Source organism: Anopheles gambiae, chromosome 2 (assembly GCF_943734735.2).
Source record: "Anopheles gambiae chromosome 2, idAnoGambNW_F1_1, whole genome shotgun sequence".
Classification (NCBI taxonomy): Eukaryota; Metazoa; Arthropoda; class Insecta; order Diptera; family Culicidae; genus Anopheles; species Anopheles gambiae.
The window spans coordinates 77,483,989-77,496,746 of NC_064601.1; the positions used below are offsets into that span (position 1 = coordinate 77,483,989).

General features: G+C 40.5%; 1 protein-coding gene across 2 annotated transcripts in view; it reads left to right on the top strand.

Annotated features, from left to right (window-relative positions):
* Positions 1-12,758, top strand: part of LOC1274136 (uncharacterized) — a 66,126-nt gene that overhangs the window by 26,891 nt on the left and 26,477 nt on the right. For both annotated transcript variants that reach the window (XM_061644663.1, XM_061644664.1), the window contains exon 3: positions 9,042-9,394. In XM_061644663.1, the coding sequence (XP_061500647.1) occupies positions 9,042-9,394 (353 nt within the window). The remainder of the gene's footprint in view (positions 1-9,041; positions 9,395-12,758) is intronic.

Consider the following 12,758-nt stretch of genomic DNA (forward strand, 5'->3'; position numbering starts at 1 on the left):
AATCAGAGACTGGATGAGGACTTGAGACGTCAAGGCTTCAACAGTTGTTTGGCGGACACTTGCTTGTATCGAAGGCGGCATCGAGGAAGCTGGTGTTACGTTCTCGTTTACGTTGATGACTTGATCGTGGCGGGAGAAGATCCCGGAATGATATCGTCGTTACTCGCGGGACTGCAGAAGTCATTCGAGGTAAATGTTATCGGTGATGTTTGTTTCTTTTTAGGAATTGAGATAGAAAAGGACAAACGAGGCGATTATTTCCTGAGCCAGAGGAAATACATAACCGATGTGATCGAAACTTGTGGCTTAGTCGACGCGAAGATATCCAATATCCCTCTCGACCCCGGTTACGTTAAGCGCGAAGAAGAAGAAGTAACGCTAGCAAGTAACTATGACTACCAGAAGATGATCGGTAAGCTACTTTACATAGCGATAAATACGAGGCCCGATATCGCAGCAGCAGTTTCGATTTTGAGTCAGAAAACGATTAGGCCCACTCAAAGTGATTGGAAAGAGGTTAAACGGGTGATACGATACTTAAAGGGTACAATCGATTTTCGTTTGCGGTTGAGCCAAGAAGGCACAACAAATGGAATTATAGGATACTGCGATTCAGACTGGGCAGAAAACAAACAGGATAGGAAATCCAACAGCGGATACGTATTTAAAGTGAATGGTGGAACAGTTAGCTGGGCATGTAGGAAACAAAGTTGCGTGTCACTTTCTACCACAGAAGCTGAGTTTGTAGCATTATCGGAGGCAATTCAGGAAGCGATTTGGCTTAAATTACTTCTTAAGGAGCTCAACGATGAGCAAGAGGTTTTAATATATGAAGATAATCAGAGCTGCCTGAAATTGTTAGAAGGAGAAAAGTTAAGCAACAGAACGAAGCATATCGCTACGAGATATTACTTCACCAAGAATCAGATCAAGGAAAGAAAGATTAGTTGTGTATATTGTGCTTCGGAAAATATGATAGCAGATCTCCTTACAAAACCCTTGCCGAGGATAAGATTGCAAAAGTTAGTAGCAATGATAGGATTAGCTGGATATATTTAGGAGGAGCTAATTCATTAACAAACACGCGTTGAGGAGGAGTGTTGAATAAGTGCAACGCGCAAGAAGTCGATCCGCACATATGTAAACGACGACAAAGGCTAAGCGGGACGTCGAATAAGCAAGAACGTCAGATGTTGAATAAACCTCGCTCTCTTTTGCTAAAACCTTCAACCAGACAACACGTGCGTAAGAATCCTCTTTGAATCGACAAATATTTAACATATTCAAACACTCCAAAGAATCTGTTTCAAATTGAAAGGAGCTTCTGGACTTGATGATATAAATGGTAAAGTGATACGAGATTGTCTCAGTGTCACAGGGGACACGTTACTTAACATTATTAACGATTCTTTGATTACGGGACAATTCCCAAATACTTGGAAAGAATCAATAGTGATTCCCATCCCTAAGATTAATGGTACAATCATTGCAGAAGAGTTCAGACCGATAAATATGCTAAACACCCTAGAAAAAATTTTAGAACTCGTGGTGAAGGAGCAATTGGTTCAATACTTAAAGGAAAATAAATTATTAGTTCAAGAACAATCAGGATATAGAGAATCTCATTCCTGTGAAACAGCTCTGAACCTTGTACTTGAGAAGTGGAAAACCAATTTAAACAAATAACATATAACTTTAGCTGTCTTTTTAGATTTGAAAAGAGCCTTTGAAACAATATCGAGACCTTTGTTAATCAATGCCTTAAAAAACTTCGGTATTGTGGGACAAGAACTTGATTGGTTTAAAAATTATTTAGAAGGGAGAACTCAGAGAACTCGTTTTAAAACCACAACATCGGAATCTCTTGAAAACTCATTGGGAGTCCCCCAAGGAAGTGTGCTTGGTCCTATTTTGTTTATTATGTATATAAATGACATGAAAAATGTATTAAAATTTTGTGATATTAATCTCTTTGCTGACGACACGGTGGTCTTCTTATCGGTCTCTCTTATAGCTCTGTAAAAGAAGCAACAACGAAGCTGAATGAGGATCTGGCCTCGCTAGATCAATGGTTGAAGTACAAAAAAAATGAAATAAAATGCAAAAAAAACTAAAATGTTAGTGCTGTCCCGTACCAAGACTCTCTTTAACTTACAGATCAATATTGATGACGAGGCCATAGAGAGAGTTAAAGAAATAAAATATCTTGGAGTCACAATAGATGAAGAACTGAAATTTAAAAGCCATATTGATAATATCATTAAGAAAATGGCGAAAAAATGCGGGATTATTTGTCGACTAAAAAAAGACTTAAGTGTTTTTGCAAAGATACAGCTTTACAAGTCTCTTATGGCTCCACATCTGGATTTTTGTCCGTCAATTCTTTTTATGGCTAATGCAGGACAAATGACAAGAATGCAAAAAATGCAAAACAGAGCAATGCGAGCTATTCTAGGATGCGGATGGTATGGTATACGTCGTCATTGATTATGCTGGATACCCTAAAATGGATGTCGGTGAAACAGCGGGTAATGTACCAAACAATGATTTTTGTTAATAAACTCCTGAACAGTCACTTGCCTCAATATCTTTGTGATCGGGTTGTTCGAGGATTAAATGTGCACGACTACAACACAAGAAGAGCAGCAGATCCGAGAGTTCCTAAGGTTGAGACAGCATCAGCAATGAACTCTTTGTTTTTCAAAGGCATACAAACTTTTAATATGATGCCCAGAGTAGTTTGTAATGCAGAGACTATACCCCAATTTAAGAGACTGTGTGCAACTCACATCAAGGCCACTATTGTATGAAGTATGTAAGTAAGTCAATGTGCAAAGCTTTCAATAAGTTCTACTACTTTTTTGACTTCAATATTACCGTTGCCACGTTTAAATGTTCATGTCTGTATTCAAATATATAGCAAGTTATGTTATATTGAGTTTTATTTTATTTTTGATATTGCAAAGGCGCGCACCACGCAATTATCTTCAATAAATTTGTAAGATTCAGTAATCGAAAGATGCATTCAATGTTTTCGGAGTACAGATATTGATTTTTGTTTTGTATTTAGCTAATATCTATCTTTCAGACAAAACCAATTTTTATCATATTCTTTGAGATGGAAAATATAGCGAAGCATCCAGAACACCAGTACCACCAAAATTCGCATCAAAGAACCATCTAATTGACGTTCAAACCAAACAAACGCAACACACACAAACGCGTAATACTGGCTTTGAAATCAAATCAAAACAAGCACCCCTTGCCATTGGCAGGTGTGGAAGCTTTGCACAAAACAAACAAGAGACGCTTCTGTGACGCTAAGCTTTCAGTTGTTTCGCGGTATTACATAAAGGATTAAATATTCAAACATCTCGCGCAGTATCCACGCGATCGTACAAAGGCAGAACTGCAAATGAATGTGAATAAACCGGTGTAAATATTGAATATATTCCGCCGGGCCGTTCAGTGGCCGTTGCCAACGGCAGCAGCAGCACAAATCCTGTTCTCTTTCCAAGCCAATACACCAAGCCGCCGGGAGCTGTGGCATTATTAGGGTACAATTTCGTGAAGAGATTTTGGATTTTATCTGCCTCTCTCTCTCTCTCTCTCTCAACCGACTGAACCCTTTCACTGGAGGACGAGGATTGCGCAACGGTCAATGGCAGGATTGTGGCTGGAAGGATTAGAAAAGTACCTGGCTGGAATTTGAGAGATACCTGTATTCGATAAGCGACAAAAAACCCCCCGTCAGGTACACCGAACTGAAACCAACTATTGATTTGTACGATCACCGCAGGGCTTAGGGGTTTTATCGTCCGTTGTGGGCAATGGACTACTGGATTTCCTCTTTTATATTGTTTAAAGAACTCAATTCATAAAAGAAATGAAGAAAAACAAGAATTCAGCTACAGAGTCGAGACAAAAAAAGTATGACAGCAATAAAACATTCCATTGCGGTGCTTTTGCGGTATGCATGAACCCTTATGCACAAAGCTCTCGTTACAAGACAATCCACCGATGGCAGACCTTAATGCCTTCCTGCACTTGTATACAACGAATCCCCTATTATGAACGTATTATTATGACATTCAGCCGGAATGCTATCAAATTCTATAATGCAGATGATGCTGGTGAGATAAAACATAAATGGCTGTCTGTTTGCTATGGGGCTACCGTTGGACTGTAAACTCTAAGAAAGGTACAAGTCGTTGAAATCAATTACACGGAATAGTTTACATAACGTACTGCAACCTATTGCATCCATTACGCAGACCATTAGCAAACATGGCTGCCGGTCTGCTATCGATACCCAGTGTCCTGCAACACGCGCCAATCTCCCTCGCCAGCTTGCCAGTTGCTCACTTGCCGCTTGCGCCACCACAAAGAGAAGTTGATAGAGTCGACCCATCTATTTCGATCTATTTACCCAAGCAGGTGGCTGCTAGAGTGAGCGGCATAATGCTATCGATTAAATTTATTTTTGATCGCTATACATTCACCCGGAAGGGTTTTTGCGATTTGTTTATCAAATATCAACAATTCATCCGCTCGGCTGGGCTGGCAGCAGGCAACCCTCTGGGACGCACTTTGCATTCAACCGATGCCATGCCACACATATCAGTTTGCCAACCATGCCATGGCAGCTGCTATCACGTCCGCACCCTCCTTCCTGCGTCACATCATCCCGATGGTGGAGGATGTCTACTGACTGCCAGTCACCAGTCCGTACCAGTTTGTACAGGCTTCTCGGCTTCTTTCCGGTATCCTCGCAACCTTCGCTCCCTCGGTCTCGGGCAAAGGATGTGCGTTGACTTTTCTTCATTTCTCTCGCTTCTGTGCAGCTGGTATGCGGTTCGCCTCGATTCGATCGGAATGGTTTGCTAACAATTATTCTACCGTCCTTGTGGGAGCAAACTGATGCTACCACCCCATTGTCAGGACCTACCACTTTCCACTCCCAATCCCCGCCTTGTGCCGTATTTATTAGGCGAACGTCGCGTATCCCTTACGGTGGTTGTGTGGTTGAATTCCTTCCTTCGTAAAAAGCTGATTTTGCCACCCTCGTTACACTGGGTACAGCGATATTGCTACACACATCCGCATACAAAACGCGCACACATATTATGCATGAAATGTTGCTGCCCGAGCAGGGAATAAATTATAAGCTTTCTCAAGCTCGAAGACGCACAGCACTAAACGCCCCAGTACTGGGACCGGTGCAGCAAAGATCGGCTTCCCCCTCCCCCGGACCGGTGATACCACCCACAGACAAAACCGAGCGATGTGGGATAAATGTGAAAAATGGTGTCACGAAGACGATTATAGGATGCTTTCCCTGCTTGCCCCGGGCTGCTACAGCAATGCTGACGGGTACAGCACGAACGTGCAGCAATGTTCCATATAGTGCACACAACAATCGGCATCACTACACACTACAGTGTGCGCTCGCACAAAACAATAACTCACATACCACTCGCTGATCCACATCCGACAACAATTTATATTTGTTTTCCCCATTCGACTTCAGCTTCCGAATGGCCCAGGACGCGACACGCAAACAAAAGCGAGTGAGAGAGAGAGAGGGAGTGAGTAAGAGAAAGGAAAAAAGGAGCCCATTTCCGGGCATTCCGTTTGCGATGTGTGGCCAAGAAGCATCATGCATGCTGTTTAAGAAAGGCGTTACCCGAACCATAATAAGGGCGGAAAATATGTCCATTCCTGGACCCATGCCTTAGCCTCAGCCCCAGCGCCATACTAAACGCACCGAGCTAAGGTACGGAATGCCAGCTTGAAGTTAATTGACTGTAAAGCAATAAATTCTAGACTGTACATTTCACCGGCCGTTCGTTGCACGGATCGAGACTCGGTGCGAGGGTCTGTAACGGTAGGTTGGTTGGTACAGTTTAAGGACAGGTTGCCGGCTTTGTCTCCCAGTCTATTACGTCGCTCGCTAAACATACACACACACTTCCTGCTGCGGTATGAACCTAAGCACCACAAACTGACGTCACCTTTCGTTTACATTTGTGCCACACATTCATTTTCTAACGATCATCAAATCCCGACGACGACGACGCAAGCACTCACTGGAAAGTCTTATTTACGCACGCTTGGCGGGAGGTGATTTTTCATCCTCTTAAAAACGGAACACACTCACAAAAGTTAATAATGCTAGCCAATTTGCTGGCGAATCGCAATGCCATCCGTACGTCACGGTGTGCTAAAACGGAAGATGAATTAGTTCCAGGCAATGGTAATTTTCGCACCTTCGCGCGCGTTACTGTTCCCGGTTGGCGCGCTATTTTTGCGCACTCTGCACAATTCAATTTTGTCACGCCTAATTAACGGCTTGTGTGTGTGTGTGTCAGTGTCACGAAATATGTCAAGAGAAAGAAAGCACACACACACACACACACACACACACACAAAGTTATTATTTGCCTCCATTACTCAGACCGTTTCTTATGTGAAAATGGTTTGTAGAATAATGAATAATAGGGAACAAAAGTAATAATGCTACCGCAGAAACCTTGGAAGTCTTCTTCGATCGTAAAGTAAGGCGATTACATCAATATTTCTTCTTCTTTTATTTTTGTTTAATTCTCCGTCGTTTTGATTGAAAGCTTCAAAGTGCTTTGCCAGCGGATGTAAAGCGAATTCTCATAATCTGAGATCAGACAACTTTATGTCATTTGATTTAGATTGATGTTCTTAAAACGCTCATATTTGATTGATTGTAAACTCTTGTCTACATTTTTGTCATCGTTTACTTTAAGTAAATGGAAAAAAAAAATCGTGCACAACATTATTAATATTTAGTCTGCTGCTCTGCCAGCAATAGACAATTTGACAAAATCGATTTTTGCCGCAGCAAACAAATATGTCCTGGGTAGACCTTACTTCGAGTTTTGGTTCTATTTCATTTTGATGATTGAACTCTTGCCAATTTTGATGGGTATTACTTGAAAGTTATAAATAAACTATATACCATAATATCATCATTATTGATATATGATCATTTCGTTATGAAACATGAATTTCAACAGACAATTTCTAATTCATTCGCTAGTACGTCCGATGTGCCCCAGGCTAGCAACCTTGGGCCGTTACTGTTTTTGTTATACATTAACAATGATGTGAAAATATTGATGTATGCGGATGATATCATATTGTATGCCTCCACAAAAGATTCAGCCCACTTGAAAACTGCCATAGATTCGTTTAGTTCGTGGTGTGATCGTAACAAGCTGTGTATGCGTCGAAACATGCTCTGTTGTGTCCTTCACTCGTGCGCGTCTTCTTATTTTAAGAAATTTTACAATCCATGGACAAATTTTGCAACGAAAAACTGAGGCATGCGACCTAGGCGTTATTCTAGAAAGTAGGCTCAAATTTTCAGTACACCACGAGGAGACCATTCAGCAGACCACGAGGAGACTTCTTCTGGTTTTTAGGGACTTTGATGATCCTAACTGCATCAAATCCCTATATTGTAGACTAGTTAGGCCAATTTTATAGTACGGCACCTTCGCGTCTTGTCCGTATGTCGAAACATGGAAGCAGCGGATTGAGCAAATAATGATGATGATGATGGTCCCTCCACTTTCCCCTTCAAAGGTTCGAGAAGGACGAAATTATCTTAAAGATATTTAGGTATAAAAAATGAAAATACAAATTTCTACATAACACTCGAGTGGATGATTGAGTGTTTTCGACCCACTAATGAATCCGATAAGGTGCCGCTAAGTCCTATCATCTTACAATCAGTGGGTCTAAACCCCAAAGTCCACTATACGCGCGCGTGTCTCGAATCTTTGAAGACTCTCATTATTTTTTAAATTTTATTTCAAATTATCTTATTTTTTTTTTCATAAAAGCTGTTAAACAAAAACAAATTAAAAAATACACCATCATCATCAAGTAGATAAATGCGGTTAAATACTTTTACATAATACAAACTAGCAAGCACTTCTAGAAGTATACATTCTACATTACACTATATTACTATACTAAAACACTTCACGACCACATTACTAAATAACCTGCTTCACATACAGTGCACATTCCTTTTTGAAATTATCCAGGCTTGTACAAAAGATAATTTACAAGATTGTTGATTTAGATAATACAAAGATAATTTACGCGTTACGCCATACGTTGTCTTCCATGGAGGGATCATGATGCACAGCATTTCTATCATTCACGCTGTACTCTTTTAGGCCTCGCAACAATTGAAATTAGGTGGAGAAATGCTCAACAACTTTTCATTGCTGGCGTGCTCTGCGGTAAAATAGATGCACCCCAGATACTGGAGAAACTTAATTTTAGCGTACACAGAATAACTTCAAGGCACAGGCAATTTCTAAGGCCCGGGTCCATGAAAATGTTGCGGGAAAATGTGTTGCCAAATCGTATGGACGAACTGTCTAACTTATGTTCCTGGAATATTTTTGTTGCAAGAGAAACAAATCGATTTGTTTCATGTGTATTTGTTGTAGGAACATTTTCGTAGTTGTTTGCAAACGAAAACGGTTGGAAAATAATTTCAGCTTAATTTTAAAATGTTTTTGTTAGCAAATACGTGCACAATTATTGAAATAAACAGAAAAATCTAGAAATGTTGCCATTGAACAAATGTTGCCGCAACATGTTCATAGACCCGGGGGTAAGGTTGCAATTCAGCTACACACAGTAATAATCGATTCGTCCATTTTGATTTTATTACCAGAAATAGAACTTTTAGAGAACGTTTGAGATTCGTTATTTGATGATATATTTTGGTATGTTTTGCGTCATTTTACTAATTAATTTACAATTTGTAACGTAATACTTAAGGTAATAATGAATGAACAAGCCGAAAACAACACGAAGTCCTAGCTATGAATTACATTTCAATCAAGCTTCGTTGTCGAAGCGCATATAACGCATTTTCAACCCAGGTTTTTGTTGATCGAAGTTATAGTACCCATATATCTCTATACACCACTGTCATGTGCTTTTTTATTTACAATTCTGCCTGTTCTCACCATTCTCGCTAGGAATGGCGTCATTGATCGACCGCAGCGATATGATATTTAGGACAGCATTTTTCCTGCTCTCACCCCACACGCCGGACAAGAGTACAGCCGGTAGCAACACGAACGCGCTCGACAAACAACAAACCCATGGACACCGGGGCGGCAGCCACACACCAGGCAAGGGTGACGGAGAAAGTGGTGAATCCGGTCCCGGACTATCGAACTACTTTGAGCAGGGCAGCGACAGCGAGGAACTGCTCAAGTACTACAAAATGCCGATGCAGTTCGGGACCGAGAACTACACGCTGGTGACGTCGCAGATAGGCAGCACGGCACACGTCCCCTGCAGGATCCATCACATCGGCGAGGGTGTGGTAAGTGGTGAGGGTGAAGTGTGGAGGGAGGGAAGAGAATGGTTGTGGTGTAGAATGGCTCGGTTTTGACGTAACAAATGGGTCCATTTCCGGTGTTTGCAGTGCGAGGTTGTTGTTGTGTCCGGCACTGGCAAGGATTGTTGGTGGGCGTACACTCGAAGAGAAACGGTATTGAAAAGCACTTTGCGGTTGTGTTAAGCGTCGTTTGTATCGATTTCACATTTGAATGTTTGGAAGAGAGAGTCAATAATAGAAAAAAACTCCAATGTGGGAGTTTTATGCAATACATGTCACCTGTTAAATGAAGCAAATTAAATGTATTTAAAAAAAATTACTTAGGACGAATGTTTTGCAGTTTTCTTTCTCGTTCCAAATATGTTATATTTCAAAATGTTTTAAATTATTAATTAAGATTATCTAATAATATGTATATTTTTTTTATTAATTTCATAGTGTTTTATATTTATTTCCCTATTCGATTATTCGATCCTTATTTTGACACAAAATTGAAAGATATGAAGTGTAGTCAGTGCAATATTTCACAAACATCATCCAAGATTTCTTTAGAAACTAATAAAATGAGTTATAAGGGTCAGTAACATGAAGATATAGACGCCTTCAACGTCGTTTAAATAAGAATCTTTGATTATTTGCTAATTAAATTTTAAATTATCAAATAATCGTTTGGTACTAAGAATATTGGCCATTAATGAATTATTAAATGCCTCGTACGAGATGTCTTCTAACGGGCAGATGTTGAAGCCAGTTGAGCTCCATTTCCATCCCACTTCTTGAAAAACTACATCTTGTATAACTATTCGTGAATTAATTGCATGAGCCGATGATACAGATTTTTTTAGTTCTGTTTGTGTACAAATATGAATATCTATGTATTGGTTGAGGAGTCTACAATTTTAAAAGAAAAAATGATACAGGACATTTTAAGCACTTCAATGGTTGAAATCGACAAGCCTACAAAACCTTTCAAAATTGAAAATCTAGAATAGATCTTTTTGTCAGTACACTCAACCATTCATCAATGTTTATTTGTTTATTTGTAAATGTTAAGCGATCGGCCATCATTGGCCTTATCACTGATCTTATAAACTAAACTTATAATAACATAAAGCATCACAGTACAATGTAACATCAGCACAAAATAAATAACAAAGAGTATCACAGCAATAAAAACAGGTTAACTTAGGAAATTCCAGTCAAAAGAGTCATAGTGTGCATTAAATCTGATAGCCATCGCAGTCAAAGGTACAATGTGTTTCAATGTTTTATGCAATCTTTCCACTTTTGATAAAGCAAAAGCGACCAAACCAAATTTCTAGTGAAAAAGAATTTCTAAAATTAATTTATTATTTGTTGAGTAGGAAAAAAGAAACATTGCATTATATGTGACTAGATGATCGATTAAAGCAGTCTTCCAAATAATTTATCTCACAAAACGTGTTCAACGTGAAACGGCAGCCAACCTTCAACCGAACAAAAATTTCCGGAAAGAAGATGTAGGTTATGTTATGTTCAAGCCGATTCGAAGGTGTGTGTTTTTGCCGTGTAAGAAAAAAACGGCAACTTTCCAATCCCACACGGTAAAAAAAAAACACACACATACACACACTTAGTCCCAGACAACGTCGCCGTGTGCCAGTGTAGCTGCTAGCTCAGAGTCTCAAACAACCATCAAATGATCGAAAATGGGTCATTACAGAAAATGTGATCGGTAGGAGTTTAGCAAAACCGGACAGCCGATAGATAAAATGGCGAACACGCGGACCTCGTGCATGAGTTCGTGACCGGAATGCTAATTCCCGCCTGCTCTATTCCCGTGTAATAAACCAGGATTTACGCTTGCCCTGCCCTGTAAGGCGCACCATGGCCAAACGCTTTCCACCTTTGCCGAACTACTGATTAAGAAGGTAGACGGGAAGACGATGGTCTGAATGTTTAAAGTGCCATAGATTTTGCTCTGGCGAAGAAATGCTCGTCACTGTTGGCTCGGTGGGCTAAAATCTGTGACCAGGTAAAGAATGTTTATCCGGTGACCGTAAAATAAACGGCTGCAAGAAGAAAATCCCGGCCCCTCTGGATTGATGGTTTCTTACACGGTTTACTATTTATTATGCTAATAGCACCTACTATCCAGGTAATATTTTCAGCGCAAAGCTTTTTCCATCAGTCCAGCCGCCGTAAACGCTGAGCAAGTGAGAGACGAATAAGGAGCACAAATTAGATGAAAAAACTAAACTCCCTTCACTGGTTGAGAAATAAACGAATAGGTCACATATTTTAAAGCGTCGTACAAAGTAGCTTTAAATCAGATATACCAAACAACTGAACAAAAGGAATCAGTAGTTGTGATCAACGATGTACTGCTCTTACTACTATGTAATTGCAAAAATCTCATCAGTGAACAGCACACTACAAACCATTTCAAAGTTGCTTCCGTGAACGTTTTGCAATTTCCCCCTAAAGACAATTTCGAATTGGCCCGTTCATGCACCTATGCTCATCGTCGATAGTTAGAGCAACACAGATGAGGATAACTTCATTCGTAACCGTTACCATGCTGTCTGGATCAAAACGTTTCCATTTTGGCAAAACAGTACAAAAGCTGCTCTTTCATTGCCCGCCCGCTCAAACAGAATAATACAACGCAACGTTGCGACGTCCGTGCCATGAACGGTTGCAAGGGATAGCCAGCTTCTTGGGCGGCGTATCATCTGCAATCGGATCCGTGATAGGTGCACGAATGGAATGAATAAATAAAACTTCCAAACTGTCAAACTGCATCCCAGCTCGTGCTGTTTGAATTTTGGCTTGCAAACCAAGAAAAGTGAACGTTTCGGTTTTGTTTGCAGCTCCACGGATCGGCCAAACCACGGTTAACATCGGTACTAGTATCCTGCCAGGATATCGAAACTGACAGACAATGGTCCCGCAATGCAATCGTGATAAAAGTTCCGTAACAACAACAACAACAAAAAGTCCAATTTACGAGTATTTGAATGAAATTTAGCAAATCCTCACCAAATCGTCCGAAGCAAGCACGAAACCAGGAGGAAAAAATGGCCCAAAGTCATTCGTCCAATTGTCCAAACGCTCCAAAATCATGATGTCTGTCATGTAGTTCCCCGTGCTGACACTATTGATGGATGTAGTACGAACTCTTGATTCCTCTTTGCCCCGATGACACATCAGGCAGGGAAGCTGCGGGTTTGTGCGCAACTCTGCCAGAACCACTCCCGGAAGCGGCAGGAATCTGTATTCGAGCATTCATCAAACACTTCACTTGTACGGCGAGTGTAATTGCAAAACTTTTCCCAATTTGCTCGCATCCGCTGCACCGTTGTACCGT